General features: G+C 55.5%; 2 protein-coding genes across 7 annotated transcripts in view; both read left to right on the top strand.

The window, feature by feature from the left end:
• The window catches only part of ATOSB (atos homolog B), a 35,476-nt gene extending 25,144 nt beyond the window's left edge, over positions 1-10,332 (top strand). For 4 of the 6 annotated variants that reach the window (XM_088054658.1, XM_088054659.1, XM_088054660.1 and 1 more), the window contains exons 2-10: positions 1,131-1,223; positions 1,821-2,022; positions 3,606-4,911; positions 6,463-6,521; positions 6,831-6,927; positions 7,346-7,504; positions 7,864-7,932; positions 8,378-8,583; positions 8,888-10,332. In XM_088054658.1, coding sequence (XP_087910784.1) covers positions 3,769-4,911; positions 6,463-6,521; positions 6,831-6,927; positions 7,346-7,504; positions 7,864-7,932; positions 8,378-8,583; positions 8,888-9,041 — 1,887 coding nt within the window. In that variant the 5' untranslated portion in view covers positions 1,131-1,223; positions 1,821-2,022; positions 3,606-3,768 and the 3' untranslated portion in view covers positions 9,042-10,332. Of the gene's footprint in view, positions 1-1,130; positions 1,224-1,500; positions 1,581-1,769; positions 2,023-3,605; positions 4,912-6,462; positions 6,522-6,830; positions 6,928-7,345; positions 7,505-7,863; positions 7,933-8,377; positions 8,584-8,887 lie in introns of those variants that run through there. The other 2 variants (XM_088054661.1, XM_088054662.1) reach the window with 2 other exon arrangements.
• Positions 10,333-10,890: 558 nt separating this feature from the next.
• STOML2 (stomatin like 2) lies at positions 10,891-18,260 on the top strand. Its single transcript, XM_005528021.3, has 10 exons — positions 10,891-11,001; positions 12,633-12,785; positions 13,062-13,161; positions 14,129-14,187; positions 14,450-14,551; positions 15,166-15,300; positions 16,416-16,560; positions 16,880-16,959; positions 17,168-17,296; positions 17,991-18,260. The coding sequence occupies exons 1-10, from the start codon at positions 10,951-10,953 to the stop codon at positions 18,120-18,122; spliced, it is 1,086 nt and encodes a 361-aa protein (XP_005528078.1). The 5' UTR covers positions 10,891-10,950; the 3' UTR covers positions 18,123-18,260.
• The last annotated feature ends 255 nt before the right edge of the window (positions 18,261-18,515 follow it).

Raw genomic sequence — 18,515 nt, forward strand, 5'->3', positions numbered from 1 at the left:
GAGCTCAGCTGGGAGGGATTTGTGTGCTAGCAGGTCAGCTTGTCCTTATACATCCATTCTCCTGAAAGACAGCTGCTGCTGGGGAGAAAATGGCTGTGACTTCAGAGGGACACAGGAAAGAGAATGGAAGGTGAAACTGTGTGTTTGTTCTGGCATGGACACATCTTTCTTCCTCTGCATCAGGCTGATTCTTGCTGTTGTTTGCTGATTTTGCTTCCCAGTAGTTGATAGTGCCACACAAGTCATGGTACAAGTCTCCTTCAGATATGGAGGAGGGAAACAGCAACCTTCCAGGCAGGCAGAGCACAGCATGTTACTACTTCAGCATCCACCCACAGCTGAGAGCATTCACTTGCTTTCCTACCTGCTTTGGTGCAGGCCTCATGGGGTGCCAGGAAGAGCGGGTCTTTCCAAAAAGCTTTTTTTGGACCCAAGGTTTGTTACACTGCAGCACTGATTTCCCCTGCTGCATATGGTCCTTGGGTGTGACTGACCTCAACAGGTCCTGTTCTGGCTGGTTGCTGGCAGTGCCCTCCCCAGCAGTGGTGGTGGCTTTTGAGCTGTCCAGCTCCCAGAGACTGGTCATGGCCGCCTGTAATATCAAATCTTATTGGAAATGTAGAGATAGAACAGCCTGGGGCAGCCTAGAACAGTTTTCTGGGGCAGGTGAGGTCAGGCAGCAAGCACAGCTGATGCTGCCTTCCCATGTGCAAGTTGCAGGCATGCAGAATTTGCCAGACCAGACTTCAGGGGATTGCACTTGAGTGTTGCTGCCTCTGAGCATCCATTTGGGGTTTTTGTTCATCTGCCTGGCCCTGCTGTTTCCAGCCTTCAGAGCTGTACTCACTGCTGGCTTGGGGTGCCCAGACAGTGACTGCCTGTTGGATGGGTGCTGCAGTGATCCCCCATTTAAGGGATGCATGAGGAGGGTGGTGGGGAGGGCATGAGCCCCAGGGATAGGAACAATTTCCACCTCCACCAGGCTGGAGGTGCCTGGGCTGGTGAAGCCCATGAGCTTCCTCTGCCACAGAGGTGCTGAGGGTGAAGCTGCCCAAGGGCCCTTGCACACTCTGAAGGTGTTGCACCGTGAGCTGCTGCTTCAGCTGACTTTTCTCCACGCCCTCTTCCAGGCATCAAAGCTGCAGTGCCCATGGGTTGTGACCACAGGGGAGTTGTGTTGCATCTGCAAATCTCTGCTGTACATCAAGAGCACATCTGAACAGGTGAGTGCTGTGCACATGAAAGGATTGCTGTCTTTGTGCTGGGAAAAACTGGTGGGGGGCCATCATGGCTCAGGGCTGTCAGGCTCCTCATTTCTGCCTTCCCTGACAGGCATCTCTTAATGGAAGAAAACAATTCCAAGCTCTTCTCCTTGTCTGTGGGGCCAGAAAGTGTCCTGTGCTGTGGGTGGAAGGGGGAGGAGGTGAACATGAGACCAGGAGCTAGCTGGAGGCCCAGAGGTTGCTGCAGTGTCTTGGAAAGCAAGGCATGAAATGGTCGCCAGAAAAAAAGAGGAATCTGATCCTATGCACAGGGTTTCATACAGGAAAGAATGCAAAAGGGATGTAAAATCAAGCCAGGTATGAGAGTTCATGGCTTAGCTTAAAATATTTGTGGTTTAAGTGGAAATCAAGGTGTTAGCACTGCCTGAGGTGGGTGAGATGTATGTGGCCTTTGATTTGGGAGGTTGGGAAAGGCTGAGCCTAAATGCTGCCTTCTCTGCCTGTCTGACCCTGCAGACAGGAAGCATCCTCCTACTCTTCTTCCAGGAAGCATCTGAATCACCCCAGCCCTGCATCTCCCCCTTTCCTTCCCCTCAGAGCCACTGTGGACGCTGAAGAGCTGGAGAGGACGTTGCAGAGGTTTGGAGGCACACCGTGATGGTGGGAGCCATTCCACGGCAGCCACGCCGCTTCTGGGGGGTGCCTGACTGGCAGGTGTCTTCAGCTAATTGTGCCAACGACCGCCTGCTGCAGGGCAGGGAGGTTAATCCGGAGCAAAGCAGGGTCCTGATGCAGAGGGGTAAGTGTGGGGAGCAGCCAGGACAGGCTGCAGCGTTGTGGGCTACACAGAGGGGTTGAGGTTAGCAGGGGACATATGGAGGTTATCTGGACCAGTCCCACCTAGAGCTGAGGACTTTGTCCTCATGACTTTTGGATATCTCCAAGGATGAAGATTCCACAACCTCTGTAGGTAACTGGTTCTAGTGCTCAGTCATGGTAAAACAAAATGGTTTTTCTGATATTCAGAGGGAACCTCTTATTTATATATCTATATATCGAGATAAGATTTCACTGGGCTTCTCCAGGCTGAACAGTCCCAGCTCTCATAGCCTTTCCTCACAGGAAAGATGCTCCATTCCATTAATTTGTTTAGTGTCCCTCTTTTGCACTCTCTCAGATGTGTCCTCACCAGCGCTGAGCAGAGAGGGAGGATCAGTTCGCTCAGCCTGCTGTTAATGCTGTGCCTGGTGCACTACTGTTCTTCTTTGCTGCAAGGGCACATTGCTGGCTCATTGGTGCCCACCAGGACCCCCAGGGCCTTTTCTGTTCTGCTGCTTTTCAGCCAGTCAGTCTCCAACATGTCCTTGTTGCATGGTTATACATTTTATCACTCCTTTTAAACAGACTTCCTGATCTCGAACACCTTGGCCTGCCATTTTCCCATCCACACCCCAGTAGGGTCAAAACAGCATATGGAGGCTCACTCTCCACATAGCCTTGATCCACCTGGAGAACAAATTTCCCTATTGCTCACTTGCTCCTAAACCCTTGCTCCACAAGATCGGGCACTGCTGCAAAGACACGCAAAAGGCAGAGCTGCCAGGCATGGGCAGTTTGTCCTCAGTGTGCTGGTGACTTTCCCTGCTTCTCCTCAGCTCTTGCAACCATTTCAGTATTTTTCATGCCTGAAACGAACCAACATGTGAACAGGATTCTCACAACTCTCAAACTGGACTAAAAATCAAAAGTGAGGCACCATGCTGCACAGAGAAGGGCAGGCCCTTGGAGCTGGCAGGAGTGGGTGGATGGTGACCCTGGTACTTCCCAGCTGCTGACTGAAACGCTGGAGATGCCTGGTCTAATCTGGCAGAGATAACAGGGATGTTAGGCCAGGTTCCTGTCCCTGCCATGGGGCTGGCACCAGCCCTGCCTCATTCACTGCACGTGGCCAGGACAGGTCGTCTTGGCCAGCACTGAGAGATGCTGCTGCTGTTACCCAAAGGGGTGATTACAGTTCTGAGCCCCTGGGACTGGTCTGACCTGCCTGACTCCTGAGCTCCACAACAGTACAAGCGTGTCCCTGGCAGAGGGCAGCTCTCTTCCTCCCCACCTGCCCAGACTTGTCCACAGGAGTCTCCAGTCTGTCTAGAGACTTCTCTCCTTGCCCAGACCAGGAAGGAAGTGCTGAACCTGCAGGTGGGTGATGTCTCAGGGTTTCCCAGAAAGCCATATTAGCCTCTTTCTTCTTCCTGTCCCTGGAGAGGGAGGTTCAAGTGGGCTGTGTGAGGAGCCATGTCCCAGTAGGTCCCTTGTAGCCAGAAGCCTGGATGAGAATGGAGATCCTGGACTGACACTCATCCTTCTGCTCTTTTTTTTTCCCAGATGCTGTGCTGCAGAGCACCTCGTAGTAGAGGGCTCACACAGAGATCCTGAGTGAGAGAGGGCCCAGCTCACACCCCCTGCCCTTGCACCCTGACCTGTGGCACTTTAGTCCCCCTCCTGCTGCTGCATGGGCTCCACTGGGAGTCCCAGCAAGTGAGGCTCCATGCGGCACATCCACACAGAGACGTGTCTGCCCCCGGAGCGCAGCACAGACCCCAGCCTGTCCCGGCCCAGCGGGGAGACACCCTTGGAGCCTTCCTCACAGTGCTGCACCCACCGCAGCATCCTCATGGGCTACAATGAGACAGAGATCAAGCGCCAGAAGGTGTACCAGGTGTCCATCTTCTCCCACCTCTCCAGCTCTTCTGAGAGCACGGAGCAGCGGGCAGGCACCCGGCCAGCTGTCAAGAGGGGATACCCTGAGCAACGAACTCTGGAGGGGGGTCGAGATCCAAAAAGAACTCACTGGGGTGACAAGGGGGTGGATGGGGGCCCTGGGCAGCCTTCCCTGGATGATGATGATACCTTTGAGGATGGTCTGCTCGTGGAGGAGCTCTCCCTTTGTGGTTCTGCCCAGCACTTCTCCCACAGTGGGCTGCGGGTGGTGGAGCATCGCTGTGAGGGCAGCCCTAGTCACAGCCCCAAGGCCAGCAGAGAGGACAAGTTGCAGGATGTCTCCTCCTCCACCACCTCCTCCTCCACCACCTCCTCCTCCACCACCTCCTCCTCCTCCACCTCCTCCTCCTCCACCTCCTCCTCCTCCTCCTGGCCCCGGCACATTGCTTGCAGTACTTTGCACATGAGAGACAGTTGCCCTGTCTCATCAGGGGATCAGCCCATAGACTATGGAGAGAATGGGGAGCCGGCAAGTGGCCACAATGTACTTCACCTTGAATTGCACAGTATTGCACAAACAACCCAGTTGGACCCAGGTGGGAAGAGAGAGAAGCCAGGAAGCAGCCCATCTCACACCAGTAGGGCTAGCAGAGAAGCAGAAGGGCCAGTGGTGGCCAATGGGTGCAGGGAGTCCCCCGTTCCGCAGACACTGCTCAGTCCTGAGCCCAGCAACTTGAGCTCACAGGAGATGACACCCTGTGGGAGCAGCCAGCTCAGCAGCACCTGCCCAGCCAAAAGGAAGTTGCTGCCTGCTGGTGAGGTTATGGCTGACTCCTGCTCTGAGGATGAGAGCCTGTCCCCACCAGCAAGGAAGAAGAGGGTCCTGCCATGCCATCCTGTGCCCACAGCCTGCCGCAGCACAGATGCCAAGGGAGCTCCGTTCTGGAATCACCTGCTTCCTGCAGCCAAGGTAAGCATTGCTCATGTGGGGAAGTAAGGAATGGCCTGGGGATGCCCAGAGCTCAGGACTGTGGTTGTGGGCAGTGTGGTCCACTGTGGCACCATGCCCTGTCCTGTCCCTGAGTTGCAGTACTGGTGTGAACAAGGCAGCAGCTGACAGTCAGCCCTGGCACACATGGTCTGTTTTAACAAGCTCTTGACATCTTGTAGTCACTGGATCCTCTGCATGCAACTGGCTTTTTCTCCTGGAGAGCCTTGATTGGACAGGAGACAACCTCCGTGTGGCAGTGAGAGCTGGACATGTCATGAAGCCACATTTGGTGTCTGATGGCTTCATGTTAAGATATGAAATACCGGCAAATTTGGGAAGAGCAGCTGGCCACTGCCTGCCTGATGAGGAGGAAGGCAGATGTGTGGGGTGGCTTGAACTCCTGGCCATGATGCCCATTAGAGCAAGAGTCTGCAGGCAGTGGGAGTGAACATGCTTTGACCAAGGAGGCCAGTGCTGTATGCAGAGATGCCACTGGCTTTTCTGCCATTTGGAGGTGCCTGTTGCATATGCCCAAGGTGACAGCAAAGGGGCAGACCCGTGAGGTTTGCAACCTCCATAGCAGCTCAGGAGGTGCCTCCAATTTCTCCTTTCTTACCTTGCCCTTCTTATTAGCCCCCTGCCCTCACCCTGTCCTGCCAGGTGAGGCTGCAGCAGGCTCAGGCCAGATCTGGCACCTTCTTTCTCTGGGGCATCCCAGGGTGTGGGGACCCACAGGAAATGATGTCAGAGCTACCCTGGCTTCTTGCTGCTTGGAGCTGGGACACAACATCCATGGCACATGTCTCCATCCCTGCCTGTCTTTTTGGTAACTGTCCCCCAGCCCAGCTCCCCCCAGCACTGTCCATGCAGAGTGAAGCCCTCCAGCAGCTTCCCTGGTTTTTCCCACCCAGTCATGTCAGCCAGGTCCATCATCCCTTTGTGTTGTGCTGCCCTTTGTGTGGCTTCCAGAAGGGAAAGCCCCTGAAAAAGGGACATCTTTAAAAGGAGGCTACAATGTGACTGTGACTGTAGGATCCTAGCTATGGGTAGGGGTGGGCAACACACCCTTCTGCCTGGTGGCACTGCTGAGGACTTTGCATGAATTACCGGGGGACAGAACTTTTCCAAGGCTGGTCAGGGAGTGTCCTTGTAGGTGTCACCAATCCCTGTGAGGTGCGAGGGGGTGTCATTGTGTGTCTCTGTCTACAGGTGTCTTGTCACTGGGACTACTCCTGAGACCTGCTTTGTAAAGAGGGAACAGTGTGTTGTACCTTTGGGTACCAATACCCTTATTCCCAGCTGAGCCACTTCGGGGTTTGGGCAGCCCCATGTCCCCACCAGATGCCACAGTCCTCGTAATGCCCTGCTGGCCACCTCTCCAGAGGCTGCTGATGGCTGCCCAAGGAGCCTGTTCCATGTGCTGGGACCCAAATGGGAATATGGGGCAGGGCAAGGGCAATGGCACCTCCCAGGGGTGCATGGGCCCTTGTTGCTGCCCTAACTTGGTTCTCCATTTTGTGTCCCCTCCAGAGCTCTTCAGATTGCACCACAGTTGGGAGGAGGCTGAAGAGTGGGCTGCGTCTCAAATCGTGAGTTTCCTGTCAGCCCCGTGAGATGGACATGGGGGTGCAGGGTGCCTGCCCACCTCAGTACCCTGCAGCCCCATGGGAGGTTCAGGTTGTGTTGAGTCCTCTTCCTGCCCTGGCCCAGGTATCTTCTTTCCACAAGACCACAGACTGGGGCGGGGGCTTTCTACTTCCCCTGGGATGTAGGAAAGTGGGTTCAACCTCTAGCAAAGGTACGGGGGACCTAGAGAGAGATCCATACTCCCAGGGATATGAACACCCCAGGACTGTGTGCTCTTCAGTTCAAGACCTGCCTTCTCTCCTCACTCCAAGGCGACATCTCCGAACCAGCCTCCGGAGGGGCACCAGGTCCCCTACAGTGCCCTGGGCCACCACCACTGTCAGCCATGCTCTGCTGGGCAACTTTGAGGTAATGGTGCCCATCTGCTGGGGGGAGGTGGGTCCCAGGGGCTCCACACAGAGAGCTCCACACAGGGAGCTCCACTCAGTGATGAGTGTGAGAGGCTGAACCTGATCGGGAGCCCTGGCTGATTATCCCCAAAAGGCCTGGCATGCCACACAGCCATGGCTCACTCAGCCAGCAGATCCTTGGGTGGAACCTGCTGAGATAGGTGCAATGAGGCTGAGCTGAGGCACTCTTGCTGCTCATCTCCCGGTTAGATGGTTGGTGCTATCCCAGCAGTTCAGGGTGGGTCTGTCTCAGAGTGAGGTCAAGCAGGCATGCAGTCACTTGGGTGTGGTGAAGATGGGAATGACTTCACCTGGAGCAGTGAGGCAAGGGGTCGGGCTGGTGTTTCAGATTCCCTAACGCTTCCCTCCCCTCTCAGGAGTCCATCCTGAAGGGGTGCTTTGCACCATCAGGGAGGATCGAGGGTTTCACGGCAGAGATCGGTGCCAGTGGCTCCTACTGTCCCCAGCATGTCACCCTGCCTGTCGACGTCACCTACTTCGACATCTCTGAACACAGCGCACCCTCGCCTTTCCTGGTACATGGATGTGGGGGAGCTGTGGGGGGCTGTACCCTGGCACCCTGGGGCAGCCGCTCACCGCTTGCTGTGCTCAACCTGTGCTTGTTGATACGGCTGCCTTTGCCAGGAGCAGTTTTTAACCCAAAAAAGCAAAAACGGAAAGAAGAGGCCCTGCTGCTTCATGGTTGTCATTGTCATCACCTCTCTTGTCACCACCTCTCTGTTGCTTCTCCTGTTTGGAGAGGAGCTGAGCTGGGGGTCTTCTTGCTGACTTGTGCCAAGTGTTCCCAGTGAGGGAGTCACAGGCCTAGGCTGGTTCCCAACGGGGCTCTCCCTTGGCTTTCTCCCTCTCTCACACATTGTTTATTTTGCCCCAGGGAGTGATTGACTTGGAGGCCTTGGGAAAGAAGGGTTACAGTGTCCCCAAAGCTGGAACCATCCAAGTGGTGAGTCATTCCCTGGCCTGTGGGGATGGGGCTGGTTGGGCTCTGGTTGCCCTGCTTTGGGGGGGCATAAGGTCCATGACATTGTTAGGCAGGGCAACAGCTGGAAAGGGTGTCTCCTGCAGGAGGTTACGTGGCCACCAAGACATCATAGCGGAGGAGAGCATAGGGTGCTGTCAGGGAGACAAGGTGATGGGAGAATCAGGGAAGGAAGAGGTGTGTGAGGGTTTGGGCAGAAAAGTGTGCATGTGCAGTGGGAATGGGATGTAATGGAAGAGGAGCACAGGTGTGAAGGTGGGTGAAAAGGACTGACCTATGACACTCAGGTTAAGCCCTCTAAGACTGGTGTGGTGCTTTCTGGATCCTTGGCCCAGCAGCTTCTGCTCCCAGATGCCCCATCTCTGCCCTCCATCCTTCGCAGTCTCACCCCATTCCCCTCTGCCCCCAGACCTTATTTAACCCAAACAAGACTGTGGTGAAGATGTTCTTGGTGACATACGACTTCCAGGACATGCCGGCCAACCATATGACCTTCCTACGCCATCGCATCTTCCTGGTGCCCGTGGGGGAGGAGGAGGGGTCCACAGCGGCCCCCAGTGACCCACTGGGCACCAGCCCGCCCCGCAGGGTCCTCTGCTACCTGATGCATCTAAGGTAAAGCATGCTGGGGTGATGGGCACCTGCCCCAAGGTCACCTGGGCTCCTCTCCGACATGTCCCAAGCCTGCAAGACAGGAGAAGGGACTAGGGAGGAGGAGGGACCAGCTGCTCCTTCGGGGAGGCTGGAGCTGCCACCTTGCCCAAGGGCAGCTGTCTCTGTCCCACTGAAGGCAACCAGAGGCCAAAGGGGCTTCTTTGACTGAGGGCCAAAGTAGTCAAGGGGATTGTGCTCTCACTGAGGATGCCCTGCCCTTACCTGGGAAGCCTGAGGTCTCTCTGCCCTGCTCATCTCCACACAGGTTTCACAGCTCCAAGTCGGGGAAGATCTACCTTCATGATGACATTCGGCTGCTTTTCTCCCGCAAGTCGATCGAGGTGGATTCGGGGATCCCCTACGAACTGAAATCCTTCACAGAGATGCCGCGGAACCCCTGCTACTCACCCCGGGCCTGACCTTCTTCACCCCAGACCCCAGGGCCACTGGGGAGCCTCCAGCCCAGCACTTTGGGGAGAGATGAGTAAAGGGCCAGCACACACTGCTTTGAGATAGCACCCACCCTCCTGACCAGCATGGACACCAAGCTCTGGAGCTGGGCTGGGATCACCCAGGGGGCTTCACCAAGAGGGGCAGAGGCTGAGGAGCAGCCCTGGCACTGCAGGGACATGCCCAAGCCTGCTGCTGGCACTGCTTCCAGCCTGTAGCCTTTGCTGTGGCTGAGGTGGGTGGGTATGGAGTGAAGGGCTGGACTGGAGCTGTGAGTAAGACCACCCACACGGGCCCCAGGTCAGGGAGCAGAAAGTGTGAAAGAGTTTGTATTTATTAGTATTTATTGTTGCTGGGAGCACAGAGGAGGCTAGTGTAGAGGATCAGAGGTGCTGTGCTTGTTCTTCCCCCCAGCCCTGCCTGCACCAGGCTGCCTGTGTTCGAGCAGGGCTGTGGGGACTGCGAGAATGACTAGGGACAAGGATGCCTCAGCCCATGCAAGGGAGTGTGACCCCATGTTCACACAGGGTGCAGGTCAGGGGTGTGTTAAAAGCCCTGTGACAGGCTGAGCCTCTCTGGCACCAGCTTTGCAGGGCCAGCCCAACTCCAAGCAGTTTGAGGAGGCTGCACTTATCTTCAGTCTTTTAGGGCAAGCCAGACCCCAAGAGGCCTATGGCTGTCAAGGAAGTGGCCACTGCCAGGTTCCTGAAGGTAAGAGACACAGCTGCCACGTGGATGGGGACCTGGGGCTCTTTGCAGGAATATGGGGATAGCCCTCTGGGCAAGAGCCTCCAGAGCACGTGAGCTGTGGACCTGAGAAGATTGCCAAAATAAAAGGAACCTTGCACTGTCTTCGGGTGTGGGGTGAATCCCATGCAGGAGGCAGCTTTGGGCAGGGGTCTGCCAGCAGCATGATCAGATGCGGGAGGATGGTCAGTAGCCCCAGCTTACTCCTTGGGAAGTGGGGAAGCAACAGAGGATATCAAACTCTGGGAGCTGGGCTGGATCCTCAGGAGCAGCAGGACTGGGAGAATCCAGACCGGGGCAGTCAGAGGGGAAGGGCCAAGGGTTAAACAAACTTGCACATTCCCAGTCTGTATCGCCCCTCTGCCTTCTGAGGGTCTCAGCAAGGCTCCCCCTGCCAGCCCAAGCTGAGGGGATACTCAGCCCTTCCATCAGAGGGAACAAGAAGGGGAGAGGCGCGACCCCATCAACTCCCACCCCTGGGGCTGAGACCCTGGCGCGGGGTGTGGGGATGGGCCAGGATTGGGGGGTGCGGGGGTGAGGTCCTGCTCTGCCCGGCCCGGGGCCGGCCGAGGACCTCCGGCCATGCTGCACTGGGGTTAGGAAGCCTGAACCTGCCCCTATACTGCCCATATACTGGGTTCCTGACCCCCCAAACGGAACCCCCTTACACCGGCGCTTGCTCCCCTCACACCGGGGCCCTGAATCCCCCAAACCGTGTATCTGAGCTCTCCCCCAGCCGGGGGTCTGAACCCCCCGACACCGGGGGCCGCTCCCCTCACTGCCGTGGCCAGCGGGACTCGGGGCGCGCCACGACACCGGAGTCTCCCTCGCCCCCAGGTCACCGGGGCTGCCCCTCTCGCCGTGGCCCTGCGGGCTCGCGAAGGCCGTGCCGGTGCTTCCCGTGTTCGTTTCTAATTTAATAAACGTCCATTTGGAGCTCCAGAATGAGACCGGGGCTGGCGCCCCCGAGGGGGGCGGTGCAGAATCGCGGGCGGGCGGGACCGGGGGCCGCGGCGGGAGGAGCCGGAGGGGCCAATCCGGGCGGCGCACCCGGAAGTCGCGCGGCGCAGGGGCCTTCCGGGAGTGCGGGAGCGGCGGCGGCGGCGCCGAGTGGGGCGGGCGGAGGGGGCGATGCTGTCACGGGCGGGGATCCGGGCCCGGCCCGGCCTCGGGCTGCTGCAGGTGCGGGGAATGAGGGCGGGTGGGGAGGGGACGGAGAGAACTCGGGGTTTGCCCACGTGGGGAAGGTCCGGGTAGCGGGTGCTGGAGGGGCCAGGAGAAGAGGTCTGGACTGGGGGCACCGGGATGAGGGGGATGGTGTTGGAGTTCTGGGAAATACTGAGGGGGAGATGCACAGGGATGGGGTAAAGCGGTGTTGGGGGGACGCAGAGGACGGACGGGCGTGGGCGGTCGGAGGTGGGGGTAGTGGGGTGGTGGTTTCGCGGGTCCGAGGAAGAGGTGAGGAAGAGTTGGGCAGGATGGGGCTACGGGGCGGGGAGTTAGAAGTGTCTGTGGACAAATGGGTATCGGGGGATTGAAGAGATACGGGCGGTCTGTGTTGTTGGAGCTCCGGGAAAGTGCTGCGGTGGTGGTGAGGAGCTGAGCAGGAACAGGGCTGTGAGGCTCGGCGGGGTGGAAAGGATAAATGGGTGCGGGGGGACTGAGAGGGAGTCGGTGGTGTGGTGTTTGGGGTCCGGTGAAGGGCTAGCAGTGTGGGGGCTCAGTCGGGAAGAGCTGGGCAGGGAGGGGGGAAGGGGTGTGGTGGGTGTGCTGTGGACAGGCGGGCATGGGGATATTGCTGAGGGTCTGGGGAGAGCCAGGCAGGAATAGAAGTGAAGAGCGGGACGGTGGTGTAGAGAACGGGCAGGTATAGAGGCTGAAGAGTGTGGTCAGTGGGGGAATGTTTGCGGCTGGGAAGAGCTGGGGGGTGGGCAGGAGGATGGACAGGGATAGAGAGTAGGGAGGGAGAGGAAGGTGGCGCAGAGGACAAATGAGTGAGGAGGTAACTGAGGAGGTAGGGGCTCAACTGGTGTTGAGGGTTTGGGGGACACTGTGCATTAGGAGGAGGGGTGCAGAGAACAAGTGAGGTATGAGGAGGACTGAGAGAGAGGGGTCTTTGGTGGGTGTTGGGGATCTGGGGTGGTGGTGGTGAGCTGGGCAGGGCTTGAGGTACAGGGGGCATTGCAAAGGAGGCTGTGGATGAATGGGTATGGGGAGTGGTGAGGTGGGGTTGGGTTGTTGTAGGAGAAATGGATGCGTGGGACTGTGGTGGTGTGAGTTGAGTTGGGATGTGGGGAGGTTGAAGGAAGCTGTGTGAGAGGGTCTGTGGTGAGGAGGATGGGGGAATGCCCACACAAAACAGCTCTTTGTGGGTAGTCCTGGAGGTAGCCAGAAGTGGGGAGGCACAGGTTGTTGGAAAGGGGTGGCCTGGGACTGAGGTGAGGGAGAGAACTGGGGGGAGTGTGCCTGAACAGGTTATAGGCTGAGTGGGGCCCAAGAGACCCACGTGCACACACCTTCATTGCCCTTACAGTGGCAGGGAGGCTTTATTCCCCACGCCAGGGTAGATGTGAGAGGATTGGAGACGTGCAGAAAGCTCTGGCATGGGAGTGAGTCCCCCTGCACTGTGAAGAAGACTGTCCGTGGTGCCCAGGCCTCATCCCTGTGGGAACACCCTTACAGCATGGGCTTATTTGGGGCATTGTTTCCTGCCCTGGTGTCCTGGTCATGAGCCCAGAAGGGGTAACAGGTGTGGAGCTGGGCTCTGAGGTGCCAGCAGCTGGTCTCAACCCTGCTCCATCTCCTTCCCCCAGCACTCGCAGCAGCTGAAGCGTGTGGCATGGCTGGCCCCAGCTCCGTGCCGCTGGAACTCTGGGCTGCCCATGAACATCGGGGTGCTCTTTGTGCCGCAGCAGGAGGCCTGGGTGGTGGAGAGGATGGGCAAGTTCCACCGAATCCTCGAGCCTGTAAGGAGCAGCTTTTCTCCCCTTCTGGATTCAGCAGGTTCCTAAAGCTGTAGCGAGGCGCGTCCTTTGCACGAGGATCTGAGAGGGGTGGTGGGTTTAGCTTCCCAGGCTGAAATCCTTTTGGCTGCCTGTGGACTATTTTTCCTTGGTGGGGTGTTAAAACCACTGAGTAACTGAAATTCCCTGTGCATAAAACATTCTTGCAGCGTGTGGTGTGGGCTTTGTTTGCATGATGCTCTCTAGTCTATCAGCCATCTAATCCCACCCTTTTCCCAGGGTTTGAACTTCCTCATCCCTCTCCTGGATCGGATTCGTTATGTCCAGAGTCTCAAAGAAATCGTCATTAATGTCCCAGAGCAGTCAGCTGTCACACTGGGTGAGGAACAGCTTCCGTGTCCTGCCCCTTTCCTTCTGCTGCATCTGGGATGAGCAAGGGACAATGTGAGCATGAGTGGAACTGTCCCAAGCTCCTGCACTCAGCCCTGTCCCTTGGTACCCAGGCTTGGCCATAAAATCAGAAGATCCCTGAGTGATTTGGGTTAGAAAGGACCCTTAAGTTCATCTTGCTCCAGCACCCCTACCATGGGCAGGGGACATGTTCCACTTGGCTGGGTTGCTCAAAGCCCTGTCCAGCTTGGCCTTGAACACTTCCAAGGATGAGGAATCCACAGCTTCTCTGGGCAACTTACTTCAGTGCATCACCACCCTCACAGTAAAGAACTTCCTAACATCTAATCTAAGCCTGTCCTCCATCAGGTTAATGCCATTCTCCCTTGTCCCATCCTTCCACATCAATGTGAAAAGTCCCTCTCCAGATCTCTTTAAGTACTGGAAGGCTGTTGCTGTGAGTGGGGGCACCTCAGGAGATTCCAGCTGCTTTCTCAGGCTGCAGCTGCCCCTTCTTGTTGAGTTGAATGCACCTGAAGAAATAAATTTTTAAGGTGCTTTCCTTTATTGAACCACACAAGAAATTTCTGCTTCTGTAAAAAGACATTTTAGAACAGGTTAATGGATGCAATATTAATGGACAGCTCTGTTATATCTCTAGTTTTAAGGAGTTTGTTTTGTTTTTTTCCTTGTTATATCTTTATTTATGAGAGCTACAATGTGAAATGCTTCTATCTGGAAAATCAAGACCTGTCGTGTATTAAAACACAACAGGGAATGTAAGGTCCTTTTTACAAAGCTTTTAGATAAGAAGATCTATTTCAGCCAGTCCTCTACTGTGCCATGGTGATATGCCAGGGTGAAAAAGAGTGAACCTGCTCAGTTGTGGAAGAGGGGATTTCTGTGTTTTGTTTGTGCTGCTTCAGTAAACAGGGTCTGTTGTTCTCTTCTGACAGATAATGTCACTCTGCAGATCGATGGTGTGCTCTACTTGCGGGTTATGGACCCCTACAAGGTACTATCCCTGCCCCTTGGGCACCTTTCTCCTGGCTCTGCCCACTCCCCTGCTCCCCAAAATGTGTGCTCCAGCCTGTGCTCTGTGTCCTGCCTGGCAGGTGAGATGGGCACTCTTGACTCCTCCCAAAGCTCCAGACTCCACATTTTCAGCAGAGGTGTCTGGCAGATTTCTTGCTTTAGTGCTCTGTTTATCTCTCCTGCCTTGTTCAGGGTCCCTCTTGACATCCCTATCCACTTTGTTTTGTGCTTCTGTTCTTCAGGCCAGCTATGGGGTGGAAGATCCTGAGTACGCAGTGACCCAGCTGGCCCAGACCACCATGAGATCTGAACTTGGCAAACTTTCCCTTGACAGAGTATTCCGGGTGAGCTGGGGAGGTGGATCACGGAGCTGACAGTGTCTCCCAAAATCCCAGGACAGCCTGCATGGCCAGGTTGATGCGCTTAACAGCAAAATGCCCTTTGCTTAGAGGGCTTATAGCTTCTGTTTCAGTTGACCTATTGGTGAATCAATGGAGATGGGTTTTATTTCAGTTGTTTTTTTAACAGGAGCTATTTTTCGCTCTTGTGTTATTTGGAGGGGGTGATGGCTGGCATGTGCCCAGACCCAGGTGGTCCAGCTGCCTTTCTCGAGTCAGTGGCTCTTTGCTCAGCCCCAGTGATGGATATCCCTGACCTGGGTCATGAGGTACTTTTACTGCATTTGCTGGGAAGAAACCAGAGTTGCTATCATTCTCTTGTATCCAGATATACACCAGATGTTGTATCCCAGCAGCTTCAGTGTGGGGCACTGCCTGCCCTAGGAGATGGTGACCCCCTTCAAGAGCTGCAGGAAGCACCTGACTCTGCCTGAAACCTATAGAGATGTTTTTTTCTGGCAGACCTTGACCTGTGAGGGAGGTGTCTGTTTCCCTCCTGACACCTGTCTCATGCTAAGCCCCAATTCCCTGCTCTCTGCTATTTCTTTTGTGCCTCCCAGGAGCGGGAGTCCCTCAATGCCAGCATTGTGGATGCCATCAACCAGGCTTCAGACTGCTGGGGCATCCGGTGTCTGCGCTACGAGATCAAGGACATCCATGTGCCCCCTCGTGTGAAGGAATCTATGCAGATGCAGGTGAGGCTCTCTGGGAGGGAGGTCTGGAACAAGAGGGAAGCCTCCTCTTTCACAGTGCATTACAGAATCACAGAATCAATAAGGTTGGAAAAGACTTCAGATCATCAAGTCCAATCTATGACCAAACTCTATCTTGTCAACCAGACTGTAGCACTAAGTGCCATGTCCAGTTTTTGCTTAAAGAACTCCACAAACAGTGTCTCTACCACCTCTCTGGCAGCCCATTCCAATGGCTTATAACCCTTTCTGTGAAGAAATTCTTCCTAATGTCCAACCCAAACCTCCCCTATGTCCTCTCATCCTGTTGCTGACAACGTGGGAGAAGAGGCCAACCCCTGTGTGACTAGAACCTCCTTTCATGTAGTTGTAGAGTGTTAAGGTCTCCTCCTGAGACCTTGTCTTCTCTTGTCCACGCTAAACAACCCCAGCTCTCTCAAGGGCTCCTCATCAGACTTGTGCTCCAAATCTTCCCCAGCTCCAGTGCTCTTCTCTCGACACTCCAGCACCTCAATGTCCCTCTTAAACTAAGGTGCCCAGAACTGGACACAGGACTCGAAGCGTGGCCTCACTAGAGCTGAGCACAAGGGATAATCACTTCCCTGGTCCTGCTGGCCGCACTATTGCTGGTATGGGCTATGATTCATTATTTTTACCTGTCCAGAGCTGGCAGCACCCCCTGCCTTGCCTCAGGAGGGCACTTTGGCTGCAGACAAAGAGCTACTGAGTAAGTAACTCCTGTCATAATTTTTGTGGTGATGGCCTCTGCCTGCAACATACAAGTCCTACCAGCTCCCTCTAAAATCCCTACTGGTCTCTGTGAGGAAGCAAATCTCAGAGCTGAAGGTCTCCCCTTGAGAAAAGCTGGACACCACATATCTGGGCTGGAAGAGGAGGAGGGGGAAGCAACTGTCCACTTAGGTGGGGATGGGGCTGTGAAGGGCTGTGTGGCATGAGGAGCAGAACCAGCCCTCGCTGAGACCAGTGTTCTGTAGCTGTATTTTCATGTTTTGCTAAGCCATGCTTCCTCCAGCAGAACAGAAGAACATGTCCTTGTCCCACAGATGGGATTTCCCCAGCACAGCCATGGCAGGCTGGTGTCTGACCTGTGTTTGCAGGTGGAGGCAGAGCGACGGAAACGGGCAACAGTGCTGGAGTCAGAGGGAACGAGGGAGTCAGCTATCAACGTGGCTGAAGGCCAGAAGCAGGCCCAGATCTTGGCATCAGAAGCTCAGAAGGCCGAACAAATCAACAAAGCTGCTGGTAGTGCCTGGACCTAAAATGTGGGGTTCCGTAGGCCTCTGGACTGAAGGGTGGTATGGGGGAGAGACTGCATCACTGTGAGCCAGGCTTCCTCAGCCACTCTGATCTTTCCCTGCTGGGGCCTCAGGCTGAGGTCCAGTTGATGTTACTGCCCCACCCCAGCCTCCCGGCAGGAGGCCTATGATAGTGTTGCTGTTGGGGAAGAGACAACCATCTGTGCATGAAATTTTCTTGATTTGCTCCCTGAAATGGTCTGGATTCAGTCTTTGCAAGTGCTTTGTCATGATTCTGATGTGCATCCTGCTGTGGTTTGTTGCAGGAGAAGCCAATGCCATGCTGGTCAAGGCCAGGGCCAAGGCAGAAGCAATTCAGCTCCTGGCAGCTGCTCTGGCACAGCAGGTGAGTGATGGCTGTCTGGAGCAGCCTCTGCGGTGCTGGCACTGGGGGAGGTGAAACTGTGGGCCGGGTGGCACCTGTCTTTGTCCTGGACTCTCCCTGGCACTTTTGGCAGCAGGAGGGAGCAAGGATCTTTGCTGGACTGGGGTGGGCAGGGGATATAGGGAGGAGTGAGCTGTTAGTGGAACGTAACTTGTCTCTCTGTCCCCAGCATGGCAATGCTGCCGCCTCCCTGTCTGTGGCAGAGCAGTATGTGAATGCTTTCTCCAAGATTGCCAAAGACTCCAACACTGTTCTGCTGCCTGCCAACACTGGCGACGTCACCAACATGGTCGCACAGGTCAGTGTAGCCCCGTGTGTCTTGGGCTGCATCCAGAGCTCCGTGGGCAGCAGAGGAGGGAGGGGATTCTGCCCCTCTGCTCTGCTGAGACCCAGCTGGAACATCCAGAGCTGGGGTCTGTACACAGGAGGGAACAGGGACCTGCTGGAGCCAGCACAGAGGAGGCCACCAAGATGATCAGGGGGATGGAGCACCTCCCCTATAAGAAAGGGCTGAGAGAATTTGGATTGTTCAGCCTGGTGAAAAGAAGACTCCAGAGAGATATTGTAGCATTTTCCAATACCAAAAAGGGGTTTACAAGGAAGATGGAGAGGTACTGTACAAGGGCACATAATGATAGGATGAGGAATAATGGCTTTAAACTTGAATGAGTAGGTTGAGATTAGATTTCAGAAAAAAATCATTCCCTGTCAGGGTGGTGAGCTACTGGAACAAGTTGTGCTGAGAAGCTGTCGGATTCCCCATCCTGGGAAGTGTTCATGGTCAGGTTGAGTGGAGCTCTCAACAACCTGGTCTGATGTGGGGTGTCCTTGTCTGTGGCAAGGGGTTAGAGAAAGAGGATCTTTAAGGTCCCTTCCAGCCCAAGCCATTCTTGCACTCACCCAAGTGAATCTTGCTCCACAGAGGTGAAGAGGGCACTCTGCTGACGTCTGGCCCTCTCCTTCCCTTCCTATGACTGTCTCATTCCCTCCAGGCCCTGGGGATCTACACCACACTGACCAAGCCACAAGCTGTGAAGACCCAAGATGAGATGCCCCCAGCCCACGAGGATTCCCACTCCCCTGCCACGGAGGTGCTGAAGGCAGAACAGGGCAGCTCCAGCTAACAGGGCTGGAAGGATCCCATACCCTCTCCCAAGGCCTGCCAGCAGTCCTGTTCTGCTGCAGGCAGTCACTTTTGTTCCCTTAGTCCCTATTTTGTATTGGATTTAAATCATGTAATAAATGGTCACAGTGCTGCTGCAGCATGTTTCCTTGTGCTTGGGTGCCTGACCCCAGCATTCGATCCTAAAGGGGGACTATCCCTCCTCAACAGGCTCCTGCTGGGATCTCCCATGGACATGCAGTGACATACAAGAGTGAAAAATTAGATAAAACAAAAACATTCTTCCTGTGAGGGTGGTGAGGCACTGGCACAGGATGTCCTGAGAAGTTGTGGATGCTCCATCCCTGCAAGTGTTCAGAGAGCAACCTGGTTGAGTTGAAGGTGTCCCTGCCCA

This window comes from Pseudopodoces humilis, chromosome 4 (assembly GCF_049639895.1).
Source record: "Pseudopodoces humilis isolate 2021_Gansu_Grassland_sample_001 chromosome 4, ASM4963989v1, whole genome shotgun sequence".
In the NCBI taxonomy this organism is placed as follows: domain Eukaryota; kingdom Metazoa; phylum Chordata; class Aves; order Passeriformes; family Paridae; genus Pseudopodoces; species Pseudopodoces humilis.

Coding starts and splice junctions, on each gene's coding strand:
- STOML2 (XM_005528021.3), top strand. CDS start 10,951: ATGCTGTCACGGGCGGGGATCCGGGCCCGGCCCGGCCTCGGGCTGCTG. Junction 14,552..15,165: donor CCCTTGACAGAGTATTCCGG/GTGAGCTGGGGA, acceptor TGTGCCTCCCAG/GAGCGGGAGTCCCTCAATGC. Junction 16,561..16,879: donor ACAAATCAACAAAGCTGCTG/GTAGTGCCTGGA, acceptor GGTTTGTTGCAG/GAGAAGCCAATGCCATGCTG.